The sequence below is a fragment of the Lagenorhynchus albirostris genome, chromosome 17 (genome assembly GCF_949774975.1).
Source record: "Lagenorhynchus albirostris chromosome 17, mLagAlb1.1, whole genome shotgun sequence".
NCBI classification, from domain to species: Eukaryota; Metazoa; Chordata; class Mammalia; order Artiodactyla; family Delphinidae; genus Lagenorhynchus; species Lagenorhynchus albirostris.
In genome coordinates this window covers 28707127-28723427 of record NC_083111.1, presented here as the reverse complement: position 1 = coordinate 28723427, position 16301 = coordinate 28707127, and the positions used below count along the sequence as shown (strand labels likewise).

Here is a 16301-nt window from a genome sequence, read left to right as displayed (position 1 = left end):
TTGTTTTCTACGTTGCTTTATGTACCTGATTTGTTGGCCTCGTTTTCTAGCATACGTAATGTTTTTCAAATGTCCATATTCTCCAGTGTGGACCAGCTGCCTGAGGTAAGACAGAGAAGTCAGATCCCAGCAACACTTAAAAGCTGTAAATTCAAGGCAAGTTCTTCAAATTGCAGAGCATGTATCCCCTTCTCTAATAGGGGCACATTTTACAGTACTTGCCTCATGAGGTTATAGGAAATTCGTCTCTATTCACACAATGGTTACACTTGGTGGCTAGGGAAAGGGTTTGGGGGATTGGCGGCTTCATTGCTTATATGGAGGGAACAAGAGAAGTATCATCAGCCTGTGGCCTTGTGGCGCATGAAGGGCCCCCACGCATGTCATGCAGAGGTGGGTGGGAAGGGCTTAGTCTGAGAATCAACTTTCTCTAAGCTGCCTCTTTCCTATCAGCATCTTTGCTCTCAACCCTTAAAGAAGCCCAGAATTTGACCCCCATCCTCACGCACCCCCACTGTAGACACCATGGGTGAAAATGTAAAATGTAGATGTCTCCTGGCATCCAGGCCTCAGAGTGGAAGAGAGCAGTTGCATGCAGGGGCAGGAACAAGTCAGGGAGGATGCTTTCCAGACCAGGGGCCATACATGGGAAGCGGGATCCCTGGGTCCAGCTGATGGATCTGCACCGGAGCCCTGCACCAGCTGCGCCCCCCTGCCATCAGAACTGGGGTGTGGCCTGGGCTTCTCGCACAGCTGAGAGGCTAGGTACTTGGCTTTCTTTCTGGCGGTATGAGCTGCTGTTTTTCCTTATGCTTAAACATTCCTATCACTAAAATTATGAAAATGTTCTACAAAAAAAATTCTGAAATTTTGCAGAAAAATTGATTTACTTCTTGGTCTTTGTGCCTAATTCTAGTTACCAGTATATGTATATTCTCTGTAAATATTCTCACTTGAAGAACTTTCAAATATGGATATATGTTTAATTTTTAAACTATAGCAAACACAGATTTTTCTATTTAGGAATTTTTTATTTTTGAAGAAAGCACTAGAGCAGTGTTTGTCACTTTTTCTTTTTCTGGGTAGCTCTCTGCACCAGTTCTACTGAAGTTTTATAGAGAATCCATATCTTGTAAACCGAACCTGTGATTTATGCTTCTGAATGAATAAAATACAACTAATGGAGTTACTTTCTTCTCAGGCAAAGTATGAAGAAACTGCAAGAAAGAGAGGTATACCTTTTATTTAAAGAAAGTTGTGAGAAAATTAGTTATAAGTGGTAGCCTTAATAACAAATGTAACACTACCTGCATCTATGGAATATGATTTGGAATTATGTAGCTTTCCCAAGCCTACCAGATCAAAGTGTATTAGAAAAAAATATGGTATTTTCCACCATATGTGGTCCATGTTGGCTATGTACAGCTCTGGATTTTTGTGGACCTAGGGAAGGGGTGGACAGTTAAAAAATAAAGCAGACACTCAGTATTTGGGCCTGTGGAGAATCATGGGAAAGCAAAATACTTTTAATAGATTTGATTTTTAAAAGAACAAAAATAAGAATAGGAAAAGTACCATAGGGTTAATTAAAATTAATGTCTAAGGCAAGGTGAAGAATGAGACATAAGTGTGGAAGCAAGATGTGGAAGCTTCTGGAAGAAAAAGAAATGCTTTGTTTCAGGGTTGGCTTGCTGCGTTTCCAGTCGGTCTGCAATTCATGAAGTGAAGCGTGGCTTAGTTTTGTGTGATCTAGATAATATAACACGACTCCTATTTCCCTCAGTAACTTCCTTTTAACATTTATGATTTTATGCATTTCAGGCCCCTCACTGGGTTATAAGATTGGAATGTAACTGTTAATTTTAGTTCGATGTCTTTGTGAAATGCATTCGGCTATCCACACGACATTTCTTATTTCTTGTTCCTTCAGCTTGGTATACGCATAAAACACACCATAGTGGAATTGCCTGTTGAATGCCAACACATTCATCTGTACCTGGGGAAGGAAAAAAAAAAAAAACATGGACCATCAACTCTTCTGGAACATACTACTTTAATTAAATAATATTAAGCTACAGACTGGTTTGTGCTTGTGCAGTGCTTATCTGTATTTAAATAGACAATTTCTAAATTGTGTCAAAGAAAGGAAAGCAGTAGGAAATTCAGCAAGTCTAAAGGGAGAGCGTCACTCTGCAGAGAAAGGCAGACAACAGTAGTGTAAAAAGTAAGTTTGTAAAATCATAAGACAAGCTCCAGATCTCAGCAGCACTGCTAGCACCAAGATTCCTAGGAGGACTTTGGAGTGTGTGTGTGTGTGTGACTTTGTAGTGATATTTATTTGGCTTCTAGCTAGTAGGCTGGTCTCATTTAGATAAAGTATTTTTCCTTGGCCACAATTTTTTAAATTTTAAGGTGGTTTTTAGGCTATTGAACTCCCTTTCAGGGTAATGTCACAGGCCTCTGGAATTTGGACCAGGTGATATTATGAGTTTCCTTAGGATGCTCTGCAGCAACTTAACATACAGTTGAATAGTGTTTTTCTGCAGAAGGCAGATCAGTAAAAGAAAATTTTCAAAAAAACATTTTTTTTAACTGGGGTACAGTCTGAAATGGAACAATTCCTTTATTCTTTTCCATTTAGAAAAAAGGAGAAGAGGTACTGAGTCCCATACGTAATTCTGAAAACCTCAAGCAAAGCAGTCAGGAAAGGGACGCCCCCTGCTCTTAGAAACCGTCACACATTTTTCCTGGCAAGGGCAGCTCCTTTAACAGCTGTCTTTGCAGCAGAAGGGCAATAGTGTGGAATTTTAAAATACCCCTACTATATGGGAATACTTGCATTGCTTTTACTTCTTTCTAGAGAATTGTTGGAAAATGTCTAGAGTAGGACTTACAGGAAGACCCCCATACTGCTTTCTCAAGCCAGTTTAACCCTAAAGTGTGGGTGAATTTCAGGGTTCTCTGTTAGTTCCAATCAGACTGAGATGGAAGGACCAGTGGTTTTAGGGAAATGGATAAAGTACACTAGAAAAAAGTCTCCAGATTTGGGGGACTTTACCTGGCTACACTTCCCCAAAGTCCTCTTGTTGCACACTTCAGTAGCTCAGGAATTGGCTATAAATGGATCAAGTATTCTTCTGCCTTTTCAGGGAAAGAGAATAATCTAGATGGGATGGATTTCCATGCAAATAATTCCTAAGTGTTCTAATTGTGCGCAGGAGTGATAAATCCTTCTTGAAAAAGGGATAGATTCGAGTGGGATGCACTTAACAGGGTGTGCTCCCTGGGGACAGTCAATATGTGATCATGAGAACATCCTAGCTTTGTTTCTCTAGATAATTACAGAATGGCTGCCTTACTTCCAGAGCTTTGCTATGTGCACATCTGTCTGGATATGACAATCCCACAAGAAGCCATCATATGTGAACCATAGTGTCTTGACTCTCCAAGGCAGAGATACTAACTAATACCCATTCAAACTATGAATGTATATAATCAATTGGCCTGATCAACTGTAAAAAGAAAACTGTAAAAAGAAAACCCAAGTAAAAAAAAAAAAGAAATACTAAGACCCAGAGTATGAGAAAAAGAGTGCATAAGCTAGCAGCATTTCCATTTACATCATACCTCACGCTCATAAAACACATCCTCCAATGTCTTTCCCCCACTGCCATCACCTACAGCCTCAAACAAAGGCTTGTATACCTGAAAAACAAAGAAAAGAAATTGTTTTTTTAAACAAATTTTCATTTTTTATAAATATAAAAACTATATTTTTCCAGCAATATAAAAACTGTGCACCCATCTTAGAAAATCTATCCAGAAGGCCTCAATTTTTCTTGTAGGATCTTTGGCTTCTTGAGGAAATACCAAAAAATCCAAACAATGAGAGTACAGATGGCATTCCATTCTATTGGCTTGTTCAGGCCTACAAGGCAAGAGGCAAAAGCAGTTCTACTTTCAGTGTACACTGAACTGATTTCCACATTTGATTCTTAGGGCTAGTTAGACACATTATAGAGGCTAAAGGAGTGCTTGTGGTTTAATCAGTATGGCTTCATGGGTTCTTTGAGATGAAAACTGATTAAAATTCATTATGGAATTTCAAGTGAGGAACGGGTGGAAATTGGGGAGAAACTCAAATTTTAACATTATGCTAAAGAACCTCTTGCAGTGACACAAGAGATGTCACAAAGGTTCACGCATTGTCTGCTGGCTTATCTTTCCTGGAGGGTTTCGGAAATCCATAGGCAAAGATAAGAGGGGTGTCATTCCAGTTCTAGAAAAGCTACCTGGAGGGTCTGTATGTTACTGTCTGCAGGTCAGAAGGAACGGTACCAGGGGATGAGGTTATAACCTTGAGCTAAGAAGCTTCAGGCTCTCTAAGAGCAATTGGGTGCTGGAGTGGGAGAGGACATAGCAGCCCTCCTTTCTTTCCCGAATCCTGGACACTGAGCAAAGGGAGTGGTATAAACAGTATGTCCATATTTTCCACTGTCCTTCAAGTAGACAGTCTGTACCTAACACTGTTTGCCCAATGGGCACTTGAAAGAATGGCTGGGTCAGGCTCTTTTACATAACTCTGGCATGAGCTCACATTTCCAGAACACTGCACCAGTCTCTTGGGGAACTTGCTTTATCAAGCACTTCAAAAAAAAAAGGGGGTCAAATGACCGTTCCTTGGAGATTTAAACAAGTACTTGCTTGGCAGGGACCTTAAAAAACACCAATAGCTTGGGTTAGAAACTCAGCGTATTTCTTTGGGAGAGACATTACAGCAAGAGATACTGCTTTCTATTGCACAAACATTATAAATGTTTTAGATAGATAGGAAGTGTAAATGTGATATGCGGGCTTCTAAAGTACAGGTGATGAAACCACACAAGACATTTCAGGAACCCGGGATAAACACATACTCCATGGTCCGCTACTCTCTTCATTTGCTCGAAGTCCTCTGCTTGGGCCAGCAGGCGCAGTCCCTCAGGATAGAGCTTGCCACAGGTCGGGTAGAGGGTCTCGCGGTCCTCTTTGCTCAACTCAGTGCCAAAGGAGTTAAGAGTGATGATAAAAGCACGTCTGTCTGCCTCAAACTGAATTTGCAAGACATAAAATCAGTGAAATTGAACCATCTACTAGACGCTCTAGACAAATTCATTTCCAAAATGATTTGCTTTCCTTTCCTGATCTATGTCTAATTATAATACAGACATGTGTTATTAATGTTCCCGTAGTCTCTTCCTGTAATGGAGTAAATCTGCTTGCCAGAGAAGGATCACACAGCAGTGACAACAGCCCAGGAGCCCAGGACCTCCCACTAAACTTCAGTTCCCAGGCTCTCTGTTACTAGTTACTCATGTGTCTCTCTCATGTAGGCCACTAGAGTCTCAAATGTGTCTTCCATAATAATTGGAATAATACCTACTTGCTGGGGTCGATTCAGAGATAGAACAAGGTAATGTAAATAGAAGGGCTTAGCAGAGTGTTTAGCACAAAACGTGCATATCATGCATGTTAAACATCCCTTTCTGATTGTTGATGTCAGTAGGATTTTTTACGTAATGAAACTGTGCTACTTACAATTCGTTTGTACTTTCCTGGTTTTGTTTTTCTTCTTTAAAGTTCTAGGTTAGATATCAATAAATTTAAGTCTGTAGCTAAGGATTACAGGGCTCGGGACAAGTGATCTTCCTCTCAGGGCCTCAGTTTTCTTATTTGTAAATGGTGGGGTTTGGCTACACGATCTCTCAAGTGGGTCACATGTACTCCCGGTCTGTCTTCTCTGTGTTGAGCACCACTAGGCACCCAAGCTCCCAGCCCGTCAGGCCTCTCTGTCTTATCTAACCACGGAGTCCTTCTTGAAATTGCCTTCTCTTCCTTTGGACTCCTCTTAGTTTTCCTTTTACCTACTCTGACTATTTCATCTCAGTCTGTCCTCCATGGGCATCTCCTCTGCCCACCATGGGAGTTTGCCATGATATCCTTGGGCTAAGAAAGCCTTCTCCATCCACCCAAAGCAACCTGCACTTACCACATTATTTTAAAATCTGTGCATGTGTCTTTCACCCCACCACACTCTAAAATCTTTGAGAGATCATGTCTCTCTCGTTGATTGTTCATTTTTGAATATCCAGTGCCTGACACAGGAAGATCTTAACTGTTTACTAAATCCAATGGAATGGTCCACGGTTCTACTATGTTTCTACTATTTAAAAAATTCTCTATTATTCTCTACAGTGTTGCTATCCAAGGTGTGTTTCAAGGATTAGTAGCTTTGACATCACCTGGAAGCTCGTTAGAAGTTCAGAATCTTAGACGGTAGTCCAGACCTAGTAAACCAGAATCTGCATTTTAACAAGATTCCGAGCTTATTCATATGCACACGAAAGTTGAAATGAATTGCTCTACAATACTATTTTTGACTAATTAATAACAAATCCAGACTTGCACCAGATTTTACTGGAACTCTTTTGTTAGAACAGGTGTTTCCTATCAGTACAGTGAGAGTTGGTTCCTTCTGATCCTTTTGATTGCTCTCATGGAAATTGTGGGTGCGCCAGAAACGAGGAGTGGGCTTATTCGGAAGCAAAGGCAGCTGCCTCTGGCTACTGAATATATCCAGTCCTGTCGGTAATTTCAGACTGTCCAGGAATAAAAGAAGAAATGCAAGAGGGAGATTTCATGGCAATAAAAAAACCTTGAAATAATAGGGCAGAGGGAGCAACAATGGAGTTAATTGTCCCAGATGACCTTCAACGTCCTTTCTAGTTCTAGAATGTTAGAATAATAAGGAGAGAAATAGGGCCAGGTAGGCAGCACTGCAGGTATGCAAGGCAGAGAAGGCAGCTGCATGGAGTAGAGCATGACATTTTGGAGGAATGGCCATAGCTCAAACCCCGGGGAAGCAGCTGGAGAGGCAGGATGGACAGGTAGCTGGGAAGAGAATAGGAAAGGCTTCACAAGCCATGCCAAGAAGAGAGGACTTTGACTGATGCAGCTGGTTATCTGAACACGCCACACACTTTCCAACTTCTTGTCCTGGTTAACACTTGTTCCCTTTGCCTACAGAGCACATACTCCATCCCATGACTCTCCAGGTTGAAATCCTACCTGCATTTGAGGGTTCCATCAAATGTAATCTTTTTCTTAAGAAGCCCTTCTCTTTCCTCTCTAATTAGATATGATTTCCTTTGACTCCTTATTATACTATAATTTCCCTTTTATTATAACTGTCTATCTACTTTACTACTTCTAGCCTAAAGGCTGTGTGTGTGTGTGTATGTGTATTCTCTTAGTGAAAAGAACTGTAATTTTTGAATTGTAAAGGAGCTATGCTGTCTTTGACCATCCCTAAGCAGACAGTTTGCTATGACATCTGATTATGGAGGACAGTAGATGGGGTGGTACTAGTTTCCTGTAAGCCCTGTATTATTTTCAGAGGGCAGCAAGCCTGTGTGGTACAGTGTACGTCGGATGTCTTTCCTTTCACTCTACCCTTCAAACACTCACGCATTTTAAAACCATAACTTATTTTTTGTTGTTGTTGCAAAAGATAACCATGCAGTGTTGATGTATTCAAAACCATTATCCGTTGCTCATGATGGAGTTGGGCTCATCGAGTCAAAAATTCTGGCCAGTTCCTTACAGGAGGAAGGGTCTCCCTGGTGGGAGCCTTATTAGCATGTGTACTGACCGAGGGAGATGAAACAAACATATTCTGTGCTTATTTTTCACTGCTGCGTTAACCTTACAGACTGTCAGAAGAGCAGGAATAAGAGGCAAACAGTATACTGCAGCACATTTGTCTGGACTATAAAAAATTTCTTTTTTTAAATATGAAGCTACAGTCTTGTGATTAGGTCACATTTTAACCTGCAAACCTAGGTTAATGCCCTCTTCCACTGTATTCAGTCTTTTAAAGTCTCCTATCAAATGAGATCAAATGAGAATATGGAAGAACTTCAGAAACACTAAGTGCTCTATAGTTGCACAAATAAAAGGGGAAGTAATTACATGATCTGGTATATTTATATAAAACTGACAAGCCTCTTCCAATCATATCATTAGAAATGTTATAACTGCATAACATACATAACTGATATTTTTATATAAATGTACAAAGATAGTTAAATGGATTTTTATTTTTAACACAGCTTGAAAAAAATCTAATCTAATAAGGTAGTATCATGGGTATAGGAAAGGGACAAAGAGAACACAGGGTATATAGTATTTTGACCAAATCCTCCTGGTGATAAGCATTCTGCTAATACTGTGCTATCCTTTTTACATTTACAAAGACATAATTCTCATTTACTTCTGATTTTTGTAGCACGTGCAGTATGATCTTGCTTAAGAATTAGCACAGAAGAGCAGTTTTTATACAAAAGAACCGTGCAGGTGAATTTGATGTAGACATAATTTAACATAGATAAACATATAAGAACTGGAGCCAGACTACCTGTATTCAAATCCTGACACTACCACTTACTAGCTGTTTGACATCAGGCAACTTACTAGCCTTCTCTGCACCTCAGTTGTCCCTTCTGAAAATGAGGTACTAAACTACCCATCTCATTGTGCTATTTTGAAGTCCAAGTGAATTTGTGTATATAAAGCACTTAGGATAGTATCTGGTATATAATAAGTGTTAGCTATTAATAGTGCCATTGTATACCTCTGTAAGGTTATTATTTTTTCTTTTTTTATTGAATGAAAGATTCTTTAAATACTAAGTGCTTTACAATTTTGAAGTTTCACATTTCATATAATCCCAGAATAACCTTTTTGTCCCCCTTACCCCTATATTACCCCTGCCCCCCTCCCTCTCCCCACTGGTAACCACTAGTTTGTTCTCTATATCTGTGAGTCTGCTTTTTGTTTGTTCGTTTGTTTTATTCACTGCTTTGTTCTATTTTTTAGATTCCACATGTAAGTGATATCATACAATATTTGTCTTTCTCTGTCTTATTTCACTTAGCATAATGCCCTCCAATTCCATCCATGTTGCTGCAAATGGCAAAATTTCATCCTTTTTTATGGCCAAGTAGTATTCCATTGTATATGTGTAACACATCTTCTTTACCCATTCATCTGTTGATGAACACTTAGGTTGCTTCCACACCTTGGCAATTGTAATACTGCTATGCACATTAGGGTGCATGTATCTTTTCAAATTAGTATTTTTGTTTCTTTTGGCTATATACCCAGTAGTGGAATTGCTGGGTTATATGGTAGTTCTATTTTCCGTTTTTTGAGAAACCTCCATACTATTTTCCACAGCGGCTGCACCAATTTACATTCCCAAAAACAGTGTATCAGGGTTCCCTTTTTTCCACATCCTTGCCAACAATTGTTATTTGTATCCCTTTTGGTGATAGCCATTCTGACAGGTGTGAAGGTTATTAATTTTAACATTAATCTTTTCCTACATATTTTGTAGGTATAAAGTACATGAACCATTTCTAAACCACAGGAATTATGCCATGTACAAACTACATTTTTTTTTTTTTTTTTTTTTGCAGTACGTGGGCCTCTCACTGTTGTGGCCTCTCCCGTTGCGGTGCACAGGCTCCGGACGCGCAGGCTCAACGGCCATGGCTCACAGGCCTAGCCGCTCTGTGGCATGTGGGATCTTCCTGGACTGGGGCATGAACCCGTGTCCCCTGCATCGGCAGGCGGGCTCTCAACCACTGCGCCACCAGGGAAGCCCCAAACTACATTTTTGAGCCAGAGATAATGTGGCTTTTTATAGTGTGGCTAGTAGTTAAATTTATGAAAAGAAATGGGGGAGCTTCATAGAGTCACTAGGCTGCTTGTGTTATGTTATCAGCATGTCTGGAAGAGACTAACTCACTTTCTGACAATTAGCATGCCATGAAAAAAAAATGTTATTTATCAATGTGCACTGTCTGTATAATATAGATAAAGACAAAAAATATTTTTTGGAGTTCTCCAAGGAGTTCTGACTTCAAGGACTGCTTTGACCTTAAAGTTTTAACAGTATCTTTAACTGTAAGATGTTAATAGTTAGGTATTTGAGGGGAGCTAATTTTATCAAATGCAGTTTCAGAACATTTGGTTGAAATATATGCAGATGAGGTTATTTCAGGTTTTTTTCTCTTCATACCCAAAGGGTAGTTCTTATCAGGCTTTTCTTGAAATCAGAAGTCACTGAACAGCTTAAATATCTACCCACCAGTGTAGAAGCCACTGTAACAGATAATCTAATGATTAAAGATATTCTTTAGATAAAACTTTGTTTCACAGGGCAAAGCAAGAGTTTTTTAAGCCCAGAATGGTTTTTTTTTTTAAGATCCAAGCGAAGTAGGAAGCCAGCAAGAGTGATCTATGTCAAATACTCAGTGCAAACTACGCCCAGAATTCCCCTCAGACCATTCTGATCTCTGGCCTGGGTCCCTCATGCATGTGCAGATTGATATTGCAAGCAAGAGGTCCTGTGGGCACAGATGAAATCTGTGATGATAAAGAGGAATTAAAGAGAATATAATTATTCTCTTTTAGAGAGGTTGGAACCAATGGTGGCATCTGACACATTGTGAGGTTTAAGTGGGCATGCCAACTGTGAATCACTACCCATAGAATCTTCTTGCCAAGAGTGGGGATGCTCAATGGTTGTTTGGGGCAACCTTTATTTTAGGATTTATATAAGGAACCATGCCCACAGTAGACTTTGTTGCCAAGTTGTGGGGGTCCCCAGCTGCCCAATTTTGGGAGGGAAGTTAGTGATTATTATAAGAGTACCTATAGTGCACCAATTGTCCAAAGCATACTAAATTTTTAAATAATTATAATCTGCTTTCTTCATACTACATCAAAGTGAATCATGATCAAACTTCTATCAAAAACATTCTTTTCTAATTCCAAAGTAACTCTTCTATGTAGAAAACTAAGAAAATACCTCTTTTAACTGAAGACATCAAATGATATATGTACAATAAAATATACTGCTATTTTATTTCTAAATAAAAGAACTTCTAAGATTTTAAAAGTTGGTAGGATTATATAAATAAAAAGTGTATAAGCACATTATTTGACATAAAAAAATTCAAGGACTCTTTCTTACCTCAAGAATGGGGCACATAATTTCTGCTGTGACATCACCATGATTCTTACAGAATTTATAGAATGCCTCGATGTAAGACTTAAAAAGAAGAAAGATCATAAGGCAAGAAAATGAATATATTTTCCTTTTGGAAATTTCTAGATCAGCTTTCCATGGGTTATTAAACTCTTTAATGGAAATTGAATTACTTCTCCCCTAGGGAGATATTTTATAATAAATTTGGTGTAAACTTTCACCTTGAAGCACATTGCACAGCCTAAAAAAGGAACTCCACAAAAGAACAAAATTGTACTTATCATAGCTTATAATTACTCAACAAGCACTTTTTTGCATGCCTCTTGGATTATTTCTCACTGTTAATTCTTGCTATTCTAACAAGAGTGCCAAACTCTCTTATGAGCTCTGCAAATAAGTCTAGATTTGGTCCTGTGCTGATATTTAATGTGCTCAGGAGACACATTTGGGATGGCATTGAGCATGGAAGATACACTGGAAAGGCAGAGTCTAGGCTGTAGAGGCAGCCCTGTGTTTGAGTCCCAAATCTGTTACTTACTAGCTAACTGACTTCTGCCAAGTAAATTTACCTCTCCGTGCTTCAGTTTTCTCATCTGAGGAATGAGGATGGCACATAGTTTTGCTGGGTGGATTAAGTGATCTAATGCCTTTAAATGCTTAAAACAGCACCTTCTGTTAGCTATATCTCAGGGATGCTTCCTCTAAGCCCATAAGTCTTTATATAAAAAGGAAAACTGCTGCAATGCAATGCTTTTGAGAGGCCCACATGTTTCAGCATAAGAAGCTAGATATACAGCATGGCAATGTATACATATATATATATTCATTCAGGTACTCTATGAGAGTGTCCAAAGATGCTGTAGTGGTGTGAGTGAAAATGGATATATTTTGCTCAGCCCTTATTACACAGAATGACTCAAATGGCGGCAGCGTAGTCCAGACAGACAGCTGGTCAGATTATACAAAGTGGTGCCTATGATGTTGTGTCCACAGATGGTCATCTTGGTATGCTGCACACTGTCAGTAGATTAAAATTGTGTGGACAGATTAACTGTGAAATTCAGGGACTCTGGTAACAGGATTGAAGACAGAGATGGACATACATAACACAAGGTTCACTATGTATGCTGGTTCTTTTGAAATGGATTCATATGGTTCACCACACTCATCTGTCCACCCACCCATCATCCATCCATCCATCCATCCATCCATCCATCCATCCTTCCAATTGACACCTTTTATGTTCCAGGCACCATGTAAAGAGTTAAGGATACAGAGATGCATGGGATCCTCTCAAGGATCTTGCTGGCTGGGAGAAGTTGACATACATGTATTTAACTAGAAGACAGGCCAGGACTAAAAGATCTTTGTCCCCAGTATGCCTAGCTTCATAATTCAGCAGCTGGCTAACAGGCAAGTAACATTTAATAAAGAACTCTGGTTATGATGCATTATGTAATAAAGAAGAACATAATATTGGGGGAAACAGTTACCTTGTACAGTTTATTGCGCAGTATTTCAATATTCAGTTCGTCTAGAGTATTTTCAGACATACAGTCTTGAAAGAATGGAGCTGAAAGCAGAAATTATTGTGCAAAATAAATTAATCAAAACATGATTATAAACTGTAGAAAATGTCTCCTGAACGCACCACCCTCTGCCCACCCCTAACTAGGACACTGTGGAGTGGCAATCCACAGACTCGGTGAGGCTAACAGTGATGGTGACAAGAAGGGTGATTACTTAGGAAGCATTTGCTCTGTGCAAGCTGTCACTAAACACTGGATATACCTGAACTTATTTAATCCTCACAACCTGGAACTACTCACTTTATGGTTTACTTTTTGAAGCCCCCCCGACACCCGCCTTTAGATAACAGTAATATTTACCATTTGCAACCTTACTATGTGCCAATCATTGAATTGTATTAAAACCGTCTTAGTTTTCAAAACTCTGTTATAGTAAGATATTATTGTTTTTAAAATGAAGAAACTGGAGTGAAATGAATTGTTCCAAGTCACCTGGCTGGTGGTGGGCAGAGCCTGTCATGCTTAGGGATATCTGCTTTCAGACTCACCCTCTTTCTGCCATGCTATGCTCCATTAGCACTGGACACTTAATAAAGATGTAATTTTTTTCTTTTTAAAATTTGTTTTAAACAGCAACTATTTTGATGAATGATCAACAGTGAATAACTATAATCCAGGTTTCCTGACAATAACTGTATAAAATTATCCCATTAGTATTTTAAATGCTACAGCTGTTGTCAGTGCCAAATTATAATGAAATTATTATTTATTTCATCATTGTTTCAGGTCATTAGACAGACACTCCTGAGCATCTCAGAAAAATGGCATTCTTAAATTTCCTAAAACAAAATGTTTCCTATATGCAGCCTTATTAAGACAGAAATTTAAAATGAAAAGATAAGGAACTAAACATACAAAACCCAGCTAGAAAATTAATTTTTTGAAAAATTATAAGTTCTATTATTTATTTGCTATGGTCAGGAACAAAGTACAGGGGTTTTGGAGGTTGGGAGATGAGCCCTAACTCCTTCTCAGCTACAAATGGTTTGCATGTGATCTGGTATACTTCATTGTCTTGATCTGAAAAATGAGGGAGCTGGACCAGATGATTCTTTAATGTCCATTTCACTTCTAGGAATCTGTATAGTACGACACTATATTCATGGAGAAAACTGTGAATTGAAAGTGCATTTTCTAATACTGTGATAACATACACAAGCAGCTGTGCAATGATTTATGCATTCATACCTAATGGTGTTTCAACCAGAATGGCATTAAAGAGATCAGAAGGTGTCTCTGCAATGTTGACTGCTTCCATTTCTGTGAAACGGCCCAACGGGTGGCACTTTACCAGAATTTCTTTCACAGATTTTTTTTGCAATGCACCGTTCATCAGTAGAATCACATTATCTATCATGTAACTGCACCTGGTGTAGAAGAGGGCTCAATCGTTAGGAAAACAGTTGCATGAGAATAAGAAGCATCCCTCAGGTAAAAAACAAAAAACAAAACAAACCCCCCACACACATTTCAGGCACACACGCTTTCGTTAAGGAAATATATATCTCCTTTTATTTTAAACTCTGGGTTTTGAGAGATGTAGGTGAGGTAAAATATCTGACTCTCAGAGGGTACCATAGTTTGAAAAACCATGTTCACAGTTATAACACCTGACTGGTGGGACCACACAGATGACCCTTACACAGTAAATGCCAAATGTGGTGGGTGGGGCAGACAGTAGTGAGGGTGTTAAATTGTTTGGTTTCTCATAATGGACTATGGGCTTAAAAAGTTGAGAAACACAGACCTAAAGCGTTTCATTGTACTTCAAAAACTGACTATTTAAATCTTTGATGAAGCTCATTGTTGAGTATTCGAAGTTTTAAATATTTAAAAATAAATAAAAATATTTAGTAATTTTAATATTAAAATGTTTTATATATTAAAAATTAAAGTATTCTGGTTTTTTTTCCTCCTATGAGAGCAGATAGTCAACTTTCTAGCTTTTTCCCCTCCCAGAACCCCAAGAGCCCATAGGTTCACACTTTATGTGATTTCTCTATTCAATATAAGCTCTACCCAGGATATTCCAAGCAATGAGGTCAAGAAGTAAGAGAGACATAGTTGCTTCCTTCACAGAAAATACAGCTTAAGGGAGGCACTGGTACATTGCAGTGCAGCATACAGTCTGCATAAAGGAGATTACAGGGTGGTGTGGGGATTCAGAGCTGGGCACTAAACCAGTCTGGGATCAGAATTCCTAGGGAGTGACATTCAGGCTGCAACTTGCAGAATGAGTAGGAGCTGTCCAGGCAAAAGCGGTGGCTGGGAAAGAGTGCTTCCAGGCAGAAGGGAGAGCATGTGAAAAGCCCCAGAGACAAGAGGGCCAGGAACAAGGATGTTCTTTTGCCTGCTGAGCCCTGGAGGTGGGACCCAGTCTGAACATGCAGGGTCCTGAAAGACAAGATGAAGAATTTGGATTGAGGGCAATGGGAGATGCTGAATACGTCAAGGACAGGGGGAATTATGATCTATGTAGATAGAATATGCATTAAAACAGGATAAGAAGTAAGCCAACACTTATATAGTAAAGTGCTTTACAAAAGTTATTTTATTTAATCACGATAATTACACTGTGATGATGATAGGTACTATTATTACCTCCGTTTTATAGATGAGGAACTGGCAGCCCAGACAGGTAAAAATCTCACCCATAACGACACAGCTAACAAATGAAGAGGGCTGAGAATCAAACTCAGACAGCCTGCTTCTGAAACTTTTCTCTTAACGCTCAGATTATGCTGTGTTTAGTTGTCAAGGATGACACATAGGTTTCCAGGTTTAACATTTAGAAGCTGGAGCCATTTATTGAGATGAGAGCAGTGGAGGAAGAACGGCTTGTAGTGGGAGCTGATGTTTTGGACCGAATGAGTTTAGATGCCCAGGAGGAGATGCCCAATAGGTCTCGGACGTCTAAGTCCTGAAGAGACAGCTGTGGACCAGAGACATTTAGGGAGCTTGGCAGGGGGTGCTAGTTTAAAGGTGGAAGCAGATGTCTTGGGAATGCTTGAGACCACATTCTAGAGTGTATGTCAAGAGTTCTGTCCTGAGAACTCTGGGGAACCCCAACATTTAAGGACTGAGAAGGAATGACCAGATGGTAGGAAGAAAACCAGGGAAGAGAATTCTAGGAAGAGGTTAAAGGCCACAGGAAAGTCAGGGTAAACATTGAAGCAAGGTGTTCTCAGGATGCAGCCACTAAGAGGTCATCTGGCACCACAAAACATGTTCAGTGGAGTTTGCTTGTGGAAGGGAAAGGGGAGAAGCCAGAAACCTGACCACTGTGTTTAAAATGAGTGGGAAGTACAGAGGGTTTTGGTTTGTTTAATTGTTTTGTTTTTTAAAAGAGTTTAAACTACAAAGCAGGGGAAGGCAACTGTATGGAGACCCGGGGGCCAGAGGAGCTTTGGACTTTCAGTTTGGATGTTTTTTTTTTTTTTTTTTTTTTTAAGGTGGGAGAGAAGAGAACACATTTAAGAGCTGAGGGGAAAGAGGCAGCCAAGAGGCTGAGGTGGCGGCTCAGAAGACGGAAGGGACAGCCAAGCGATGAGACAAGGTCCTCCACGTTTGGCAGTGATGGGACTCAACCACTGCACAATTAAGGCTTGAAAAGAACA

At 39.5% G+C, this 16301-nt stretch overlaps 1 protein-coding gene across 1 annotated transcript in view; it reads right to left on the bottom strand.

Moving 5' to 3' along the window:
• Nucleotides 1-1335: 1335 nt before the first annotated feature.
• The window catches only part of ATP6V0D2 (ATPase H+ transporting V0 subunit d2), a 47414-nt gene continuing 32448 nt past the window's right edge, over nucleotides 1336-16301 (bottom strand). Inside the window, exons 3-8 of the mRNA XM_060127946.1 lie at nucleotides 13873-14051; nucleotides 12589-12668; nucleotides 11081-11158; nucleotides 4917-5090; nucleotides 3628-3705; nucleotides 1336-1996 (exon numbers count right to left, since the gene is read on the bottom strand). Coding sequence (XP_059983929.1) covers nucleotides 1835-1996; nucleotides 3628-3705; nucleotides 4917-5090; nucleotides 11081-11158; nucleotides 12589-12668; nucleotides 13873-14051 — 751 coding nt within the window. The 3' untranslated portion in view covers nucleotides 1336-1834. The remainder of the gene's footprint in view (nucleotides 1997-3627; nucleotides 3706-4916; nucleotides 5091-11080; nucleotides 11159-12588; nucleotides 12669-13872; nucleotides 14052-16301) is intronic.